General features: G+C 36.3%; 1 protein-coding gene across 10 annotated transcripts in view; it reads right to left on the bottom strand.

The window, feature by feature from the left end:
• The window catches only part of LOC105484511 (tudor domain containing 5), a 94060-nt gene that overhangs the window by 14760 nt on the left and 59203 nt on the right, over positions 1–20097 (bottom strand). For 7 of the 10 annotated variants that reach the window (XM_011746203.3, XM_011746205.3, XM_011746199.3 and 4 more), the window contains 4 exons: positions 19095–19256; positions 11183–11365; positions 9969–10109; positions 4040–4244 (listed from right to left, as the gene is read on the bottom strand). In XM_011746203.3, the coding sequence (XP_011744505.2) occupies positions 4040–4244; positions 9969–10109; positions 11183–11365; positions 19095–19256 (691 nt within the window). The remainder of the gene's footprint in view (positions 1–4039; positions 4245–9968; positions 10110–11182; positions 11366–19094; positions 19257–20097) is intronic. The other 3 variants (XM_011746202.3, XM_011746208.3, XM_011746209.2) reach the window with 1 other exon arrangement.

Below are 20097 nucleotides of genomic sequence, written 5' to 3'. Positions count from 1 at the left end.
CAAATATTAACTTGAATTGGATCTTAGACTTAAAACTATAAACATTTTATAAGAAAATGTAGAAGAAAATCTTAGTTATTTGAGTTAAAGATTTCTAAACAAGATACACAAAGCTCAAATTGTAAAGAGAAAAAAAAAAATCACTAAACTGGACTTGAAAACTTTTGCTCTTCCAAAGACACTAAAAGGCAAGCCACAGACTGGAGGAATATTTATACCTGACAAAGAATGTGTGTACAGAGTAAAGAACTTCTACAAGTAGGTAAGAAGATAACCCAATTTAAAAAGTGAATAAGTACTTGAACAGGCACTTAGCTAAAGAAGATACACGAATGGCAAATAAGGACACAAAAAAGATGGTGAACATCGTGGTAAACAGGAAAATGCAAATTAAAACTACAATAATATACCACTACATACCCAAGAGACTGGCAACATTTAAAAAGATCGACAATAAAAAAAAAAGCAGGGGTTGCAATCCTAGTCTCTGATAAAACAGACTTTAAACCAACAAAGATCAAAAGAGACAACAAGGCCATCACATAATGGTAAAGGGATCAATTCAGCAAGAAGAGCTAACTATCCTAAATATATATGCCCCCAATACCAGAGCACCATGATTCATAAAGTAAGTCCTTAGAGATCTACAAAGAGACTTAGACTCCCACACAATAATAATGGGAGACTTTAACACCCCACTGTCAACATTAGACAGATCAATGAGACAGAAAGTTAACAAGGATATCCAGGAATTGAACTCAGCTCTGCACCAAGTGGACCTAATAGACATCTACAGAACTGTCCATCCCAAATCAACAAAATATACATTCTTCTCAGCACCACATCACACTTATTCTAAAATTGACCACATAATTGGAAGTAAAGCACTCCTCAGCAAATGTAAAAGAACAGAAATTATAACAAACTGTCTCTCAGACTACAGTGCAATCAAACTAGAACTCAAGATTAAGAAACTCACTCAAAACCACTCAGCTACATGGAAACTGAACAACCTGCTCCTGAATGACTACTGGGTACATAACGAAATGAAGGCAGAAATAAAGATGTTCTTTGAAACCAATGAGAACAAAGACACAACATACCAGAATCTCTGGGACACATTTAAAGCAATGTGTAGAGGGAAATTTATAGCACTAAATGGCCACAAGAGAAAGCAGGAAAGATCTAAAATTGACACCCTAGCATCACAATTAAAAGAACTAGAGAAGCAAGAGCAAACACATTCAAAAGCTAGCAGAAGGCAAGAAATAACTAAGATCAGAGCAGAACTGAAGGAGATACACAAAAAATCCTTCAAAAAATCAATGAATCCAGGAGCTGATTTTTTGAAAAGATCAACAAAATTGATAGACCGCTAGCAAGACTAATAAAGAAGAAAAGAGAGAAGAATCAAATAGACGCAATCAAATAGACAAACAAATGGAAGAACATTCCATGCTCATGGATAGGAAGAATCAATATTGTGAAAATGGCCATACTGCCCAAGGTAATTTATAGATTCAATGCCGTCCCCATCAAGCTGCCAATGACTTTCTTCACAGAATTGGAAAAAACTACTTTAAAGTTCATATGGAACCAAAAAAGAGCCCGCAGTGCCAAGACAATTCTAAGCAAAAAGAACAAAGCTGGAGGTATCATGCTACCTGACTATACTATTTATACTACAAGGCTACAGTAACCAAAACAGCCTAGTACTGGTACCAAAACAGAGGTATAGAGCAATGGAACAACAGAATAGAGCCCTCAGAAATAATACCACACATCCACAACCATTGGGTCTTTGACAAACCTGACAAAAACAAGAAATGGGGAAAGGTTTCCCTAATTAATAAATGGTGCTGGGAAAACTGACTTGCCATATGTAGAAAGCTGAAACTGGATCCCTTCCTTATACCTTATACAAAAATTAATTCAAGATGGATTAACGACTTAAATGTTAGACCTAAAACCATAAAAACCCTAGAAGAAAACCTAGGCAATACCATTCAGGCCATTGGCATAGGCAAGGACTTCATGACTAAGACATTTATGCAGCCAACAGACACATGAAAAAATGCTCATCATCACTGGTCATCAGAGAAACGCAAATCAAAACCACAATGAGATACCATCTCACGCCAGTTAGAATGGCGATCATTAAAAAGTCAGGAAACAACAGGTGCTGGAGAGGATGTGGAGAAATATGAACACTTTTACACTGTTGGTGGGACTGTAAACTAGTTCAACCATTGTGGAAGACAGTGTGGCGATTTTTCAAGGCTCTAGAACTATAAATACCATTTGACCCAGCCATCCCATTACTGGGCATATACCCAAAGGATTATAAACCATGCTGTTATAAAGACACATGCACATGTATGTTTATTGCGGCACTATTCACAACAGCAAAGACTTGGAACCAACCCAAATGTCCATCAATGATAGACTGGATTAAGAAAATGTGGCATATATGCACCATGGAATACTGTGCAGCCATAAAAAGGGATGAGTTCATATCCTTTGTAGGGACATGGATGAAGCTGGAAACCATCATTCTCAGCAAACTACTGCAAGGACAGAAAACCAAACACTGCATCTTCACTCACAGGTGCGAATTGAACAATGAGAACACTTGGACACAGGGCAGGGAACATCACACACCGGGGCCTGTCATGGGGTGGGGAGAAGGGGGAGGGATAGCATTAGAAGATATACCTAATGTAAATGATGAGTTAACGGGTGCAGCACACCAACATGGCACATGTATACATATGTAACAATCCTGCACCTTGTACACATGTACCCTAGAACTCAAAAGTATAATAAAAAAACCAAATATGTGAAAATTAAAAAAAAAAAAAGATCAACAATAACATCTGTTGACAAGGATGTGGAGTACTTGAAACTTTTATTCCTTGCTGGTGGGATTGCAAATTGGTGCAATCACTTTAGAAAACGTGTGGCAGCTTCTTAAAAAGTTAAACATGCAGTTACTGTATGACCTAGCAAATCCACTCCTATGTGTGTGTATATATATATATAAATTTTTTTTTTTTTTTGAGACGGAGTTTCACTCTGTCACCCAGGCTGGAGTGTAGTCATGCAATCTCGGCTCACTGCAACCTCTGCCGCCCAGGTTCAAGCAATTCTCCTGCCTCAGCCTCTGCCAAGTAGCTGGGATTACAGGCTCCTGACATCATGTCCAGCTAATTTTTGTATTTTTAGTAGAGATGGGGTTTCACCATCTTGGCCAGGATGGTCTTGAACTCCTGACCTCGTGATCCACCTGCCTCAGCCTCCCAAAATGCTGGGATTACAGGTGTGAGCCACCGTGCCCGACCTTTTATGTATATATTTAATAGAAATAAAAACATACTTCTAGACAAAGAGCTGTGTGCAAATGTTCATGGCAGCTTTATTCATAATGGTCAAATTCTGGAAACAATATAGGTGTCCATTAACTGGTAAACAGGTAAATTGTGGTATATCCATGTAACTGAATACTATTCAGCAAATAAATAGGAACAGCTTTCTGATACTGGCACAACATAAATGAAACTCTAAAATATTACGGTAAGTGAAAGAAGCCAGCCAGACATAAAAACTATGTATTATTCCATTTATATGAAATTCTAGAAAAGGGAAAGTGACATGCCAGAAGCCAGTAAGCAGGCAACGGGACTGACTGCAAAGGGGCACAAGGAAACTTTTCAGGCTGATGGAAATGTTATCATGATTATGGCTGTGATGACAAGACTATCCATTTATCAAAACTCAAAGAACTATACACTTTACAGCCAGAAAATTTTACTCTATACAAATGGGACCCCCCACCTCAAAAAAATGTGCCGAAAAAAAGAAGAGTGGCAAAGTTAAAGGAACAATTGAGCCCAAACATAAAACAAGGACTTAACACAAAAGCTAGGGTCAGTAATGTTTCAAGACATATTTTGCAAGGGATAAATGAAGGTTTTTTTAGCAACATGGCAAACCATCATGTTTGTCAACTGTGAGCATGCACAAGTACACAGAAACATACCAGAACCAGAGGGCTTTTCTGCAGAATCATCCACTGCAGGAGTTGAACGGGGTACTACTGCTGTGGAAAGCTGAATTTGCTTTGGCTGAGTCTGACTATTGTTGGGTTCGGACTGGCTCTGGTCCTCTGACTGGGTGAGAGAGGTATAGAATTCTTCCAATTTGGGCAGTGTGGAAGAATCTGAAGAACCATTTATGTCTAGTTGCTGCAGAATGGGAAAAATGGGGCAAAAGCATGAAAAATGTTAGTATAAGAATTAAGCCCTATTTCCTTACTTATAAGCAAAATACAAATATTTCCATATTATAATTAATAAATAAAACTACCCACTTTCAAGAACCTAGATACTCTCTAGAAAAAGCGAGTCCGTCTCTATCTTAATGAACATAAATTCAATTCAAGAAACATTTATGGAACACATCCCATAAGCAAACAGGGCACTGAGTGCTACCATACACAGGCTGGGAAAGGTGGGCAGGGCACGAGAGAAGTGACGTTCACTGAGCACCCCGTGTTGGGCGCAGTGCTAGCTTATCTGCATGTGTTTCTTCATTTGAACATCAGAACAGGTGTCCTAGGTAGGTGCTACTACGTCTTCTTTCACTTAGCATAATGCTTTTACAGAGTGGTTAAGTTATCCAACGTCCATCAGTAAATGGCAGGGTGTAAATCTGAACTGAGGCCAGTCTATGTTCTCTGTGCTCTACCATGCCACCTCCCCGTCAGACAGGATCCCCGTCCCTAAGGGGCACTCAGTCCTCAGTCAGGGAAACTGTGTGTGTGCAGCTAGCCATGAAAGGAGGCAAGAGCTGCATGCTCCTCAGAAGGGACAAAAAGGCCAGGGTTTGAGAGAAAAAGATGAACTTCCAAACTGAGACTGAACTTGAGCTTAAGTGAAGGGAGTGCCAAATTTTAACCATTATGAAACAGACCCCATTTCCTACCATATAGTCATTGCTGAAGTAAGTATACTCTATGGTCATTTAATAGCATTCATCTTTGGTGATGTCAACTGGCATTAACATGAGTAAAAAGGACCCCACCGGACCAAGCTGTAACAAACTGAACTAAGTGGTTTATCATCTGGGATCTGCCTAGAGCAAACTGAAACAATAAATGTACAAACAGATGTAGGCTTGTTTTTCTGGCTCATATGCATCACACATTTAATATCAGCAAATGTTCCTTCTGTGGCAAAAATCTTTAGCAGCTCACTTTCAAAGACAGTTGGCATGAATGTGGCTTATGTAATTATATAATATACAAATGCCTGTGTGTATAACCTTTTTTGGTTGCAAAAAAGAAATTCTGAAACTCCAGATAGCTATACTGGGCAATACAATATGTTATTTCAGGAAACCAAAGATCTGGACTCAAATTTTTGCATAGTTTATGCAATTCACATGTGTACTTGAGCTACCTTTTATCTTCACTTAAAATGAGGCTGAGAATCAGTGAATTCTTTCAATAAACTACAATAATAAGTAAATCAATATTTATTAAAATAAATTTTTTAGGCTGGGGAGATTACTAGTTCAAATCAGTCTTTGCAGGTGGGCAAACTCAGGGCACAAAAGGTAACTTGTTTAAACTTACTAGTCAGGGGTAAAGACTAGGCCCTAGATTATAGCTTTCACAGAACAGTGCTTTTTACATTATGCCCTACTGCCTATGTTTTGCTGTGTAATAGATAATATATAGAAACATTTTTAAAAAGCTGTATCTTCTTTCTTGACAAATATGATTTAAGAAAGATGCACTGTTGACACATATTTAAATGCATCCTGATAGCTTTCACTTTGAATTTCACTCTAAATTTGTATGACATTTGAAAGCAAGTATGTGTAGTAAATTTAGGCAATTAGTTGACAATAAGTCTTTCCCTTCTAAGAGTAATCTAGAGCCTTACTACTCAAAAGTGGTGTTCACTCAGCAACATCAGCATTAGTTGGAAGCCTGCTAGACATGAAGAGCTTTGATCCCTACCCCAGATATGCTGGATAAGAATCTGCATTTTAACAAGATTCCCAGGTGACCTGTATGCACATTATAGTTTGAGAAGCACTGCTCTACCATATTTATTCTTCTGTAGTTATAAATGACTGATTCCCTCACAGTTGTTTGGAAATATACCATAATGGAACTACATATTAGTCTCAACAAACATGTTCATGATTTATGAAACATGTTTCATAACATGAACAAATGCCCCAAATCACTTCACATCCACTAGAATGGCTATAATAAAAAAGACAGATGACTATAATCATTGGCAAGAACAGCAAGTGTTGACATGGACAAACTGGAGTACTCTTAAATTGCTGGTAGGAATGTAAAATGGCACCGCTGCTCTGGAAAATATCCTGGTAGTTCCTCAAAATGTTAAACATAGGGTTACAATATGTTTATCTAGTTACATACCAAAATAAATGATAACATGGCAAGGAGTAAGAAAATGGCATAGGGCAGAACTCTGGCAGACATCACAGGGAGCAAGCCTAGACAGTATGTTGGGAGGTGGGGAAAAAAGATCACGGCATCACAAAAGCCAAAGGAAGATTATGTTTCAAGGAGGAATGCAAGGTTACTTTCAAATATTGCTAAGCAATCAGGTACTGTAAGGTTAAAACATGCCCACCTAATTTAGCAACATGGGAACAGATGGTGACTTGAAGGATAATCACTGTAGTATTGTTGACAGTCACACGAAATCTTAAAAACAAGATATTCATCAGAACTATTTAAATCAGCATGGCATATCCATACTCTGCCGGAGTTTAAAGCAATGAGGTAGGTTTGTAAGTACTCATATGGAAAGGTGCTGAATGGTATGTGTATTGTGTTCTCATGTATGTGTTTAGTTTCTCGGAAAGATACACAAGAAACTGCTTATGACGGAGTTGGATTAGAAGAGGCAAGGATATCTTATTTCCATAACTTTCAGAACTACTTGAATTTTAAAATCCTGCATATGTAGTACTTTTATAATTTTCAAAGGCAAAACATGTTTGTCTACATAGGGGATGAAAAACAAGTGTGGTAACTAGAGAGGACTGTGGGTTTAAAAAAATTTATAATGCTTAAATTTTGTTTAGATGGAAGGTACATTAATATGTTTAAATGCTTATGAGAACACTCCAGTAGAAAGAGGTCGAAGATACAGACAGCAGGAGAGGACTATATCCTAAGCATACTTCCAGTCCCAAGCCTTTTGAATAAGGCATATTCAACCTGCATAGTAAGTACAGGTTGCTTTAGAATAGGAATAGAAAAAGGGGTAGAAAAAGAAAACTTTTTTTTTTGAGACGGAGTCTCGCTCTGTCGCGGACCCCAGGCTGGAGCGCAGTGGCCGGATCTCAGCTCACTGCAAGCTCCGCCTCCCGGGTTTATGCCATTCTCCTGCCTCAGCCTCCCGAGTATCTGGGACTACAGGCGCCCGCCACCTCACCGGGCTAGTTTTTTGTATTTTTTTTAGTAGAGACGGGGTTTCACTGTGTTAGCCAGGATGGTCTCGATCTCTTGACCTCGTGATCCGCCCGTCTCGGCCTCCCAAAGTGCTGGAATTACAGGCTTGAGCCACCGTGCCCGGCCAAGAAAACTTCCTTAAGAAATACACCTTAAGAAGTTCATTATGATACAGTAAAGATTTTAACATTGTAAATTCTCTTCATAGGGTATAAAGTAATAGTATAAAACTATATGACAGAAAAAGTTTGAAGACTCAGATTTCCTGATTTCAAAACTTATTAAACAGCTAGAGTAATCAAGACAATGTGACACTGGTATAGGAACAGACACATAGAGAATAGGATTGAAAGTCCAGAAATAAACCCAATCATTTATGTCAGCTGATTTTCAATAAGCATGCCAAGACAATTCATGGGGAAAGAATCATCCTTTCAACAACTAGTCCTGATACAGCTGAATGTCCACATGCAAAAGAATAAAGTTGGACCCTATCTCACACCATAACAAATTAACTCAAAATGGATCAAAACCTAAATGTAAGAGTTAAAATTATAAAATGCTTAGGTGAAAACACAGGTGTAAATCTTTGTAACTTTGGGTCAGACAATGGCTTATTAGGGGATACCAAGAGCTCAAACAACCAAATAAAAAAATCTATTGGATTTTACTTAAAAAAGAAAAAATGAAAACAACAACAACAACAAAAAAAAAACCCCTTTTTTGCTGCAACGGACACCATTAAGTGAAAAAGAAAAACAGAAGAGTAGAAAATTTGAAAATAATGTATCTGATAAGGGACTTGTAATATGGTATTTTCTTATATCCAAATAACAAAAGACAACCTACTTTTAAAATGGGCAAAGGATCTGAATATCTTGTCAGAGAAGATAAATTGCCAATAAGCACATGAAAAGACACCCAACATCATTAGCCATCAGGGATATGGAAGTAAAAACCATAATGAGACACCCTTCATATCCACTAGCATGGCCATAATCAAAACAACAGGCAATAAGTGTCGGTGAAGATATGGAGAACTGGAACCCTCATACACGGCTGGGGGGAACATAAAATGTTGCAGCCACTTTGAAAAACAGTAGGCCAGTTCCATAAAATGTTAAAAGCAGAAATACCGTATGATCCAGAAACTCCACTCCTAGTTATATACCTAAGAAAAACTAAAACGTGTTCACACAAAACTTTGTACTTGAACATTCCTAGCAGCATAATAGCCAAAATGTGAAAGCAGCCCAAATTCCCACCAATTGATGAATGGATAAACAAGATGTGGTATATCACAGAAGGGAATATTATTCAGCCATAGAAGAGAATGAAGTACTGGTTCATGCTACAACAAGGATGAATTTTGAAGACATTATTAATGCTAGGTGAAAGACAATCACAGAAAAGCACATACTGTGTGCCTTTTAACAGACAAATCTGTAGAGACAGAAAGCAGATCAGTAAGTAGCTGCCTAAGGCTGTGAGAGGAAGGGGAAGGAGTATGACTGCTAATGGTCATGGGTGGGTTTTTTTGAGAGGGTGATGAAAATATGCTAAAATAGACTGTAGTGATAGCTGCACAGCTGTGTATCCTAAAAACATTGAATTGTGCACTTTAGCAAATTATAATGTATATCAATTATATTTCAATAAAGCTGTATTTTTAAAAAAACCTGAAAAACAAAATATAAAAGCCTACTTTATCCTAAAACTAAATTCATGCATTAAGCAAGCTACATTTCTGGAAGAGACCATTCTATGAAATACAGAATGACTTTATTATTGTCATACAATGTAACCATAGTCTGAAGGAAATGTGTCACTTAGAAGGTTCTTCCTCCCTAGATTTGCTTTTCAACAAGTCTTCTAGACTTAAGCTCTTTATTTTCAATGTAACACAAAAAGTAAAGAGGTCTGGCAGCCAAATTTCATGATTCACACAAATTGTCCTGCTGTTTTCAGGATGCTCGTAATATATTCAGGAAACCTGAAACAAATATTCTATGCCAGGATTACTGCTTTCTGCCAAAGCAATGTGAAAGAAGAAACTAGTCTATATTATGCAACAGACACAGAGCTTAAAATTATGACTAAGTTACAGGAAAATCCCAGTTTTCTCTATCTCTAAGAGAGGTTTAATCATTTTAAAATTTCTAGGCTCAGGATTCTCTTCTGAAGCAATAAGGAATTATGTTTTCATTTTTAAATCAACCTATATTTTATGTATATGTATTCTACAACTGCTGAGAGAGGTCATTAACCACAAGTATTCTGGGGTGCAAATCCACTCATAACTCTAGTACAAAGCCCAAAAAGTCAAATTTATCAACAGTAATAGCTACAGCAACCTGTTAAGAGATAGGCAATATCAAACTATGTAAATTGAGAATTTTGCTTTCTAAAAATGAAAGGACTTCCTTATGCAAACCTGTCCCAATAACCTGCATTAGACATTTACCTTTTGAGTCCTGTTTGTACCAGTATTTTTTTGCTGAGCACTCAGTACTTCTGGTTTATGAATTACTTTCGTTCCATTTACAAGGCCTGAAGGCTGCCAAGAATCATCCCATGTATCTTTGGGGATAGAAAAACACCAGTCCTATAATGAAAAAATGGCAACGTAAACTGAGATAAAGTGCCCATGATCCAAAAAGAGGATAACTTGGGCAAGATAAATGCATGAAAGCAACACATATTAAACAAAAAGGTATTTATTAACTTTCTGTATCAGTGTGACTTTCCTCCTTGCTCTATTGGTCCATACCCAGTATCTTGAACTCTGAACACATGGATCTCAAAAATAAATACAACTCTTTTTGTAGTGTTTTCTTTAATATCTTTTTCATGGCTAGATGATTTTCTTCATGATCATCTAGTATTTAAATAGCACAAACAGGAAGGAGCAACATAATTTCAGATACTATTATAGCCAGTGGGAAATAAATTATATATATACATAGTTAGACCTAATATTAGCAAATATGCTGACTCCAGAAATCCAGAGGTTATATTACAAGGCTAAAGCAACAAAAGTAAAATTAGAGAAAATGGTTTCTTTAATTTATTTATAGATCCTAAGGGCCTTGACTAGGGGCCGATGATAAAATAAAAATCACAATGATTAAAAGGGCAGATATGCAAAAATTGGTCTATGGTTTATTGTCCCATGATGAAACCTCTGTCCCCCTACATGCTACTATTTTTTAAAATCATGTATTCTTTGAATTATGGTCTGATAAATACTTTTGAATTCCAGAATATATAGATTTCTTGAGACCTAGACAATTAAATTTAAATTTCCTTTTCTCAGTACTGACTTGCTTTCTTTTCCTTTTTTTTTTTTTTTTTAATAATTTTTTTGGAGATAGGGTCTTATTCTGTCACCCAAGCTGGTGGAATGTAGCGACATGATCTTGGCTCATTGCAACCTCCAGCTCCCAGGCTCAAGCACTGATCCTCCCACCTCAACCTCCCAAGTAGCTGGGAGCACAGGTGCACACCACCACACCTGGCTATTTTTAGTAGAGACAGGGTCTCACCATGTTGCCCAGGCTGGTCATGAACTCCTGAGCTCAAGTGATCCACCTGCCTTGGCCTCCCCAACTGCTAGGATTACAGGCTTGAGCTGCATTGCCCAGCCTGATTTGCTTTCTATTTTTCCTAGGATCTAACCTTCTGTGGCATTTCTTTACGTGATGAATACTGATTCTTTCCATCAACACTTGCAGTAAATAGATGGGAGGCAGCATCACCTCCTTTTCCCATCTTAGCCTGTAGAGGTAACCAGTTCTCATCCCAAATATCATCACCTATGGTCACTGACTCCAGGCATGGCATTCCCGTGGGGATCTCATCCTGAAATGTAACAGAAGACAAAGAAAAACTATCATTTATAGTTCCTATATGAGCATATAAAATTTAGGTTTTATAGTTTTTTCCTGACTCCAAGTAAACATGACAGTTTGAATTCACAATTTATTACTTTCCCTTCTGAAATGCCACCAAAATAATAAAGAGATTTAGGATATAATTTTTAGAGTCAAAGAGAACAGAAGAGGAGAAAACACCATCTACTTTCTGGGTACAGGAAAGTAGACAAGTGACAACTGATTAAGCAGTCCTGAGAAAGTGGAATCCTGAGTTTGCAGTGAAAAAATTGAGAAGCAACCCAAATCTATACAATATATACCTTAAAAACTCAGAAATTTGTACTAAAAGGTTTTTGGAATTGAGGGTGTAAAATGGGAATGAAAAAAGCACACTGGCTGAATGTCTGTGTGAGTAGGACTTAGCTCTCCAGATACTCTCCCCTATTCCAAGGACTCAGGCAACTACATCTCCTCTATCTGCCAGAAGACCAGAAATATTATGGAGGGTAAAACTGAGGATGGAGCAATCATAATAAAAATTATTAAGGAAATAAATGAAGGTTTTTATAATGAATATTGAGATCCCTGGCCCTCTTTTCAACAGCAGAACAGAAATGAAAGAATGCATGAACTTGAAGACAGATCCATAGAAATCAAATCTAAACAAAACAGAAAAAAATATTGGGGGAAAAAAACAAAAAAACAACCAAACAAAAAACCCAAAATAGAGCCTCAGGAACTGTGGAACAATACCAAAAGATTTAACATCTGTGTCATCAGAGTCTCATAAGGAAAACAGAAAGAGTATAATGCAGAAAAATAATTTGAAGAAGTGTGGCTGAAAACATCCAAAATTTGGCGAAAGACATAAATCTACAGCTTCAAGAAGTTCACCAAAACCCAAACAGGATAAACCTAAAGAAATACATGCCTAGACAGGTTCTACTCAAGTTGCTGGAAACTAAAGACAAAGAACTGTCTTAAATGTAGCCAAAGAAAAATAACACATTACTTATAAAGGAAGAACAATTTCAATTACTGTGGATTTTGCATCGGAAACCATGAAGAGCAATAAGAAGAATGAAACTGTTAAAGTGCTAAAAGAGAAGAAATGGGAACCCAGGTTTCTATATACAGCCAAAATATTCTTCAAGAATGAAGTAATAAATATATTCTCAACAAAGAAAACAGAGAATTCATGGTCAGCATACCTACTCTAAAATAATTGTTAAAGGAAGTTCTTTGGACAGAAAGGAGATATCAGAAGGAAACTTGGAATATCAGAAAAAGAGAGATCAACAGAAATGATAAATATCTGGGTATATATAATAGACTATTCTGTTGAACTTTGAAAGAATATTCTTAGAAGAATATTCTTGAAGATGGAAAGCAAAAACTATAACATCATAAATTGTATGTAGGTGTAACATATAAGACAAGGATGGCATAAAGGAAAAAGGAAGGGGTAAAAAGACCTAAATAGTAGAGTAAGATACTGACATTCCAAAGTGGTAAAATGCTGACTAAGTACACTGTAAAAGTCAAGAATGACAACTGTAATTCCTAGAGCAACCACTAAAAACACTGTACAAATAAATATAATAAAAACATAGTACTTTGAGAAGCCAAGGTGGGCAGATCATGAAGTCAGGAGATTGAGACCATCCTGGCTAACATGGTGAAACCCCATCTCTACTGAAAATACAAAAAAATTAGCTGGGCGTGGTGATGGGCACCTGTAGTCCCAGATACTCAGGAGGCTGAGGCAGGAGAATGGCATGAACCTGAGAGGTGGAGCTTGCAGTGAGCCGAGATTGTGCCACTGCACTCCAGCCTGGGTAACAGAGCAAGACTCCATCTCAAATAAATAAATAAATAAATAAATAAATAAACAAATAACCATAGTAAATAAAATGGAATACTAAAAAATGTTCAAATAACCAAAGAGAAAGCAAGAGGAGGCAGATGAATGAAAATCAGGGGAACAAACAGAAAAATAAAATGGCAGATATAAAATAAAAACATATATATAATCACATTAAACATAAATGGTCCAAACCATACTAATTAAAATTCAGATTGTCAGAGTGGATTAAAAAATAATCAAACTAGGCCAAGTGCAGTGGCTCAAGCCTGTAATCCCAGCACTTTGGGAGGCCAAGGTGGGCAGATCATCTGAGGTCGGGAGTTCGAGACCAGCCTGACCAACATGGAGAAATCCCATCTCTACTAAAAATACAAAATTAGCAGGGCATGGGGTGCATGCCTGTAATCCCAGCTATTCAGGAGGCTGAGGCAGGAGAATCGTTTGAACCCGAGAGGCAGAGGCTGTGGTGAGCCGAGATCATGCCATTGCACTCCAGCCTGGGAAACAAGAGTAAAACTCCGTCTCAAAAAAAAAAAATTAAATAAATAAATAAATAATCAAACTATATGCTGTCTCAAGAAACTTACTTCAAATATGATGACACAGGTAGGTTAGAAGGATGGAAAAAAATATACCAGGCAAACACACACACACACACACACACACGGAAACTGGAATGGCTATGTTGATATCAGATTATGCAGACTTCAGTGCAAAAAAAAGTAATTGTGAATAAAGAAAGACATTTCATAATGATAAAAGGGTCAATTCATCAAGACATAAGAATCCTAAATGGATAACACCTAACAACAGAACTTCAAAACGCACAACAAAAAAACTGATAGAATGAAAGGAGAAATAGACAAAATCCAAGATTATAGTTATAAACTTCACTGTTCTCAGTAATCAACAAAATTGGTAGACAGCAAGGAGCAGAAGAACTGAACAATACAACCAGTCAACTGGATCTGACATTTATAGAAACTCCACCCAACAACAGAATACACATTTTTTTTTAAAGACACATGGACATTTACCAAGCTAGACCACATCCTGTTTTGACAAAACAAACCTTAACAAATTTAAAGAACTGAAATCATACTAAGTATGTTCTAAGACCATATTATACTGGAAAGAAATAACAGAAAGTTAACATGAAAATTTCTGAACACCTGAAAATTAAACAACATACTTCCAAATAATTCACGGATCAAAGATAATATCTCAAAATAAATTATAAAATATTTGAACTGAAAGAAAACGAAAATACGATATGTTCAAATTTGTGAAATGTAGCTAAAGTGATATGTAGAGACTCATAGATCAATGCTTATATTAGAAAAGAAAGGTCTCAAATCAATAAAGTAAATTTCCATCTTAAAAAAAAATAGAAAAAGAAAGCAAAAATAAACCCAAAGAAAATAAAACAAGAAAGAAATCAATGAACTTGAAAACAGAAAGACAAGAGATAAAACCAGTGACACCAAAAGCTTATTCTCTGGGAATGGGAAGTTCAATAAAATGGATAAATCTCTAGCAAGACTAACAAAAAGGGGAGAAGACAAATTGCCAACATCAGGAATGTAATAGGAGATTATCACTGCAGACCCTGCAGATAACAAAAGGATAAGGGAATACTATAAACAATGTTATAGATATAGTTGACAACTTAGATGAAGTGAACCAATTCCTCATTTGATAAATGAGTCACTTTCTCAAAAACCACAAAATACCAAGACTAAGATAAAATAGCTGATTTGAATAATCCTGTATCTATTAAAGCAATTGATTTTATAATTTAAATTCTTCTGGGAAAAAGTCTCCGGGCCCAGATGGTTTTATAAGGTAATAGCAAACATTTTAAAAATCAACTTCTCTCCCTGAAAAAGAACTCGATTTTATATAATCGTTTCCAGAAAACAGATAAGCAAATACTTCCAACTCATTTTATTAGGACACTATCACCCTGTACAAAATGTACCTCAATAAACAAAGAAAACGTGCTACATATACACAATGTAATACTATTCAGCCTTTAAAAAGAAGGAAATCTTGTAACATGTGACAAAATGGATGAACCAGGAGGACACTGTTACATAAAAGAAGCCAGACACAGAAAGACAAATAACACAATCTCACTTACACGTGGAATCTAAAAAAGCAGACTGACATAGCAGTTACCAGAGGCTAGGAGGTGGAGGGATTGGGCAGATGTTGGTCAAAGGACACAAAATTTCAGTAGACAGGAGGAGTAAGTTCAAGAGATCTGCTATACATCTTGGTAATAGTGATGTTAACTATTAACTATACAGTTAATAGTGACATAGTGACATAATGTATACTTAAAAATTGTCAGCAGAGTAGATTTTAAGTGTTTTCACCACAAAAAAATACAAATATGTGAGGTAATGCATATGCTAAATAGCTTGACTTATACATGCTACAATGTACACATATATTGAAACATGTACACCATATATGCAATTTTACTTAATTAAAAAACTAAGAAAATAAAGATCCACACAAACAACAAAAATAAATAAAAAGGAAATACAATTCTACATAATCTTTCCCAGAAAACAGCAAAGAGGGCAACATATTCAGATTTATTTTATGAGGCCAGGCTTATCCAGTACAAAAACCAAAGACAATACAAGAAAACTACAGACCAATATCTCATGAAAACAGACATCCATTTGCATATACGAATGCAGACAACATTACTGATACAGAAAATCACAAACGAAATCAACAAAACACCCCCTAGAATTGATTAGTGAGGTTAGGTAGTTCAAAAAAATACCAGTTTCTATATACTAGCAATTAAAATACAAAAATTGGGGAAAACATTTATAATAGCTCTCAAAATAAGTGAAATACTTAGGAATAAAATTAACAGAACATGTACAGATCCTGTACACTGAAAATTATAACACTGTTGAAGAAATAAAAGAAAATCTAAATACATGGGGAGATATACCATGTTCATGGACTAAAGTATCAACTTTCCTCAAAATTATCTATATATATAACACAACTCCAATCAAAATCTCAGGTATAGACAAACTGATTCTAAAATTTATAAGGACAGTAAAAGGAACCAAAATATTAAAAACAATTTTGAAAAAGTATACAATAGGAGGAATCATACTACCTGATTTTTTTTTTTCTTCAGACAGAGTTTTGCTCTTGTCATCCAGGCTGGAGTGCAATGGTGTGATCTCAGCTCACTGCAACCTCCCTCTGCCTTCCGGGTTCAAGTAATTCTCCTGTCTCAGCCTCCCAAGTAGCTGCGATTATAGGTGCCCACCACCACACCCAGCTAGGTTTTGTATGTTTTAATAGAGACAGGGTTTCACCATGTTGGCCAGGTTGGTCCTGAACTCCTGACCTCAGGTAATCCCCCCACCTCAGCCTCCCAAAGTGCTAGGATTATAGGCATGAGCCACTGCGCCCAGCCAATACTACCGGATTTTAAGAGGTACTATATAAGGTTACAGTAATCAAGACAATGTGGTAGTGATGAAGAGACATACATATAGGTCACTAGAGAAGAACATAGAGTCTAGAAATAGACTTACAGAAATATAGACAATTGATTTTTGATAAAGCTTCAAAGACAATTCAATGGAGATAGGATAGCCTTCTCAACAAAGGATGCTGGATCAATTGGACATCCACATGTAACAAAATGAAACCTGACCTAAATTTCATGCCTTATACTAAAATTAACTCAAGATGTCTTGACACTGGAAACACTGTCCATAACAGAAAACAAGTTGATACGTTAGGTTTTTTCAAAATTAAAAACTTCTGTATGAAAGACAATATTAAGAGAATGAAAAGACAAGCTACAAGTGGGAGAATATATTTGAAAATCACATTATTTGACAAAGAACTAGTATCCCAAATACATAAAGAACTCTCAAAACTCAAGAGTAAGAAAACAACCCAATCAAAAAATGGGAGAAAGACTTCAACAGAAATGTCACCAAGAATTGTGTATAGATGGCAACTAAGCACATGAAAAGATGTTCAACATCATTAATCACTCATGCTTTAAAATCATGCTGTGATACTACTACACATCTATTGAAATGGCTAAAGCAAAATTACTGACAATGTCAAGTGCTGACAAGAAAACGGAGCAACTGGAACTCATATATTGCTGGTGAAAATGCAAAATGGTATAGTCACTCTGGAAAAAAGTTTGACATACACTTATCACATGACCCAGCAATCTTACTCCTGGGTATTTACCCTAGATAAATGAAGCTTATGTTCACACAAAAACCTGTACATGAATATTTATAGCAGCTCTTGAATAAATACCCCAAACTGGAAACAACCCAAATGTCCTTCAATAGGTGAACGGGTATACAAACTGTGGTATATTTATACTATAAAATACTATTCAGCAATCAAAAAGAACATATTATTGATACATGCAAGGGCTTGGACGAATCTCAAAGGTACAGAACTATACTGAATGAAAGAAGCCAGTCTCCAAAGGTTACATACTATATGATTCTACTTACATGACAGTCCTGAAAAGGTAAAACTAGAGTGACAGAAAACAGACCCCAGACCAGTTGCTAGGGGTTAGGGATGTGGGGAGACTGTGATTACAAAGCGGTAGCACAAGCGTTATTTTAGATAATGAAGCTGTTCTGCATCCCAATCGCAGTGTTGGTTACACAAATCTACGCATTTATTAAAGTTGATAGAACCAAAAGAGTCCATTTTACTATGTGTTAATTTATTATAAAAGGAAAGAAATATTAACATGAAAAAAAGTTATACAAGGGAAGAAAAAGGTGTAAGAGTGTACTATAATACTTGGCCAAGCCGCGAAGAGCATTTACATAGTCACAGTAATATAAATATTGAATGGTGATCTGATGGAAAGTTTGACATACTATATCAATAACATGGTAGGGGGAAGGGACAAAAAGGTTATGTTTGTGTGTGGTGGTGGTAAGGCAATGAAAGAGAACTAAGCCCTCATCTTTCATAGTGGCAAATCCACAGATACTTAAAACTGAAAAATCAGGAAATAACAACATGAGGATGTTATTTAATGAAAGAAACAGAAGTAAATTCCAAAAACAGCTAAAGAGATAAACGTGGTTGCTCTGGGAAATAGGAAATACAGGGGAAGGAGTCATGGGGGATCCTAAGTTTTGTATACATAAACATTCGATTAAAATAAAAATACATCCTCCAAAAAAGTTGTAAATATTTTTCCCAATGAGTTTTTCAAAATATAATTTCTTGATACTAGTTTCTAGCCACTGTATAATTCTTGAAGACCACCCCAAGTCACAGGATATTAACTAACACATCAAAGCCAGATACCTTTTTTATGATCAAGGTTATGTTGCTACAACTTTGGTATTGGTTACTATGAACGAATTTATTTATTTATTTTATTTACTTTTTTGAGACAGAGTCTCTCTCTATCACCCAGGCTGAAGTGCAGTGGCATGATCTCAGCTCACTGCCACCTCCACCTCCCGGGTTCAAGCATTCTCAAACCCCAGCCTCCTGAGTAGCTGGGATTACAGGCACATGCCATCATGGCTGGCTAATTTTTTTTGGTACATTTTGTAGAGACAGGGTTTCATCGTGTTGACCATGCTGGTCTCGAACTCCTGACCTCAAGTGATCTGCCCGCCTCAGCCTCCCAAAGTGCTGGGATTACAGGTGTGAACCACCACACTTGGCCCAAGAATTTGTAATACTAAAAGCAGCGGGGTTTAAAGAGAGTTTATTCCCATCCTCTTCACTTATGAATTCAGTGTATTATATTAATTACATATTCAAAGACTATCTTTCCTTCTCCTACCTCATTTTCTTCCTTCAGATCATTTGGCTCTGGGTTGGACCACTTTGGATCTTCTTCAAAGCTCTTATTACAGGTTTTCAAAGAATCAAATTCAGAATCCTTTAATGGCTCCTTTGACTCAGATTTAAGATGACTTAAACACTTTTCATCATTAATATCTTGCTAGTAGATATGAAAGAGAATTCCTTTATTTTCAATATCAACGCTGTTTCCAAAATCTACATGACTATACATTTTGGGGGGAAGTTTATGCTACGGTTCACACAAATGCTACATTATTTTATAGCTTTATCCACGATCCTAGGTCTTCCCATCCTGCTATACTAGTTCAAGCCAATGAACATTTATTGAGCCTTTATTATGAAATGTCTACAAGACAGCTCTGTGAATACAAAGATGAATGTAACAGATTCTGGCTCTACTAAAGGAACTAAAAAATATTGTGGAAAGACCTAGAATCAGTCTTCTAAGTCCAGCCATTACAAAGATATGACCAAAATATGACTGATAGAAGAGGACATCTGAGAAGATGCAATGAAGAAGATAACACTTAAAAGATGAGTAGGAATTCACAAGGAACTGGGTGTAGAGATGTAGGTGTGTGTGTAGCATATGGGAGGCTTAATATGTCAAAGTACAGACTAGGGTGGAATAGTAGAGTTTTAAGCCCTTTCTCTTTTGCAGAAAAGATGGTTCTTATTTCATCTCCAGAATAAAACTATGATTATTTGAAGACACCAACAGAGTGATAGGATATTCTAAAAATATTAAAGGTTGAATTCAACTTACTATTTAAGAATGAAGAAACAGAATTCTCCTAATCCAGTAATAATGACTAAGAAAAATTCAGGCTTTGGAAAGTGTTATGGGCATATAAGCTTCATTAATTTTAACATTAGCTAGAAATCTAAAAAACTTTGTATTTTTTTGAACATGCAGTAGGAAACATCAGTACATAATTTTCACAATAGGTAATCTCCCACTAGTCAAAATGGCCTTTATC

Source organism: Macaca nemestrina, chromosome 1, assembly GCF_043159975.1.
Source record: "Macaca nemestrina isolate mMacNem1 chromosome 1, mMacNem.hap1, whole genome shotgun sequence".
NCBI classification, from domain to species: Eukaryota; Metazoa; Chordata; class Mammalia; order Primates; family Cercopithecidae; genus Macaca; species Macaca nemestrina.
Note: the sequence above shows the minus strand (reverse complement) of the source record. Positions and strands in the feature narration are given on the sequence as shown.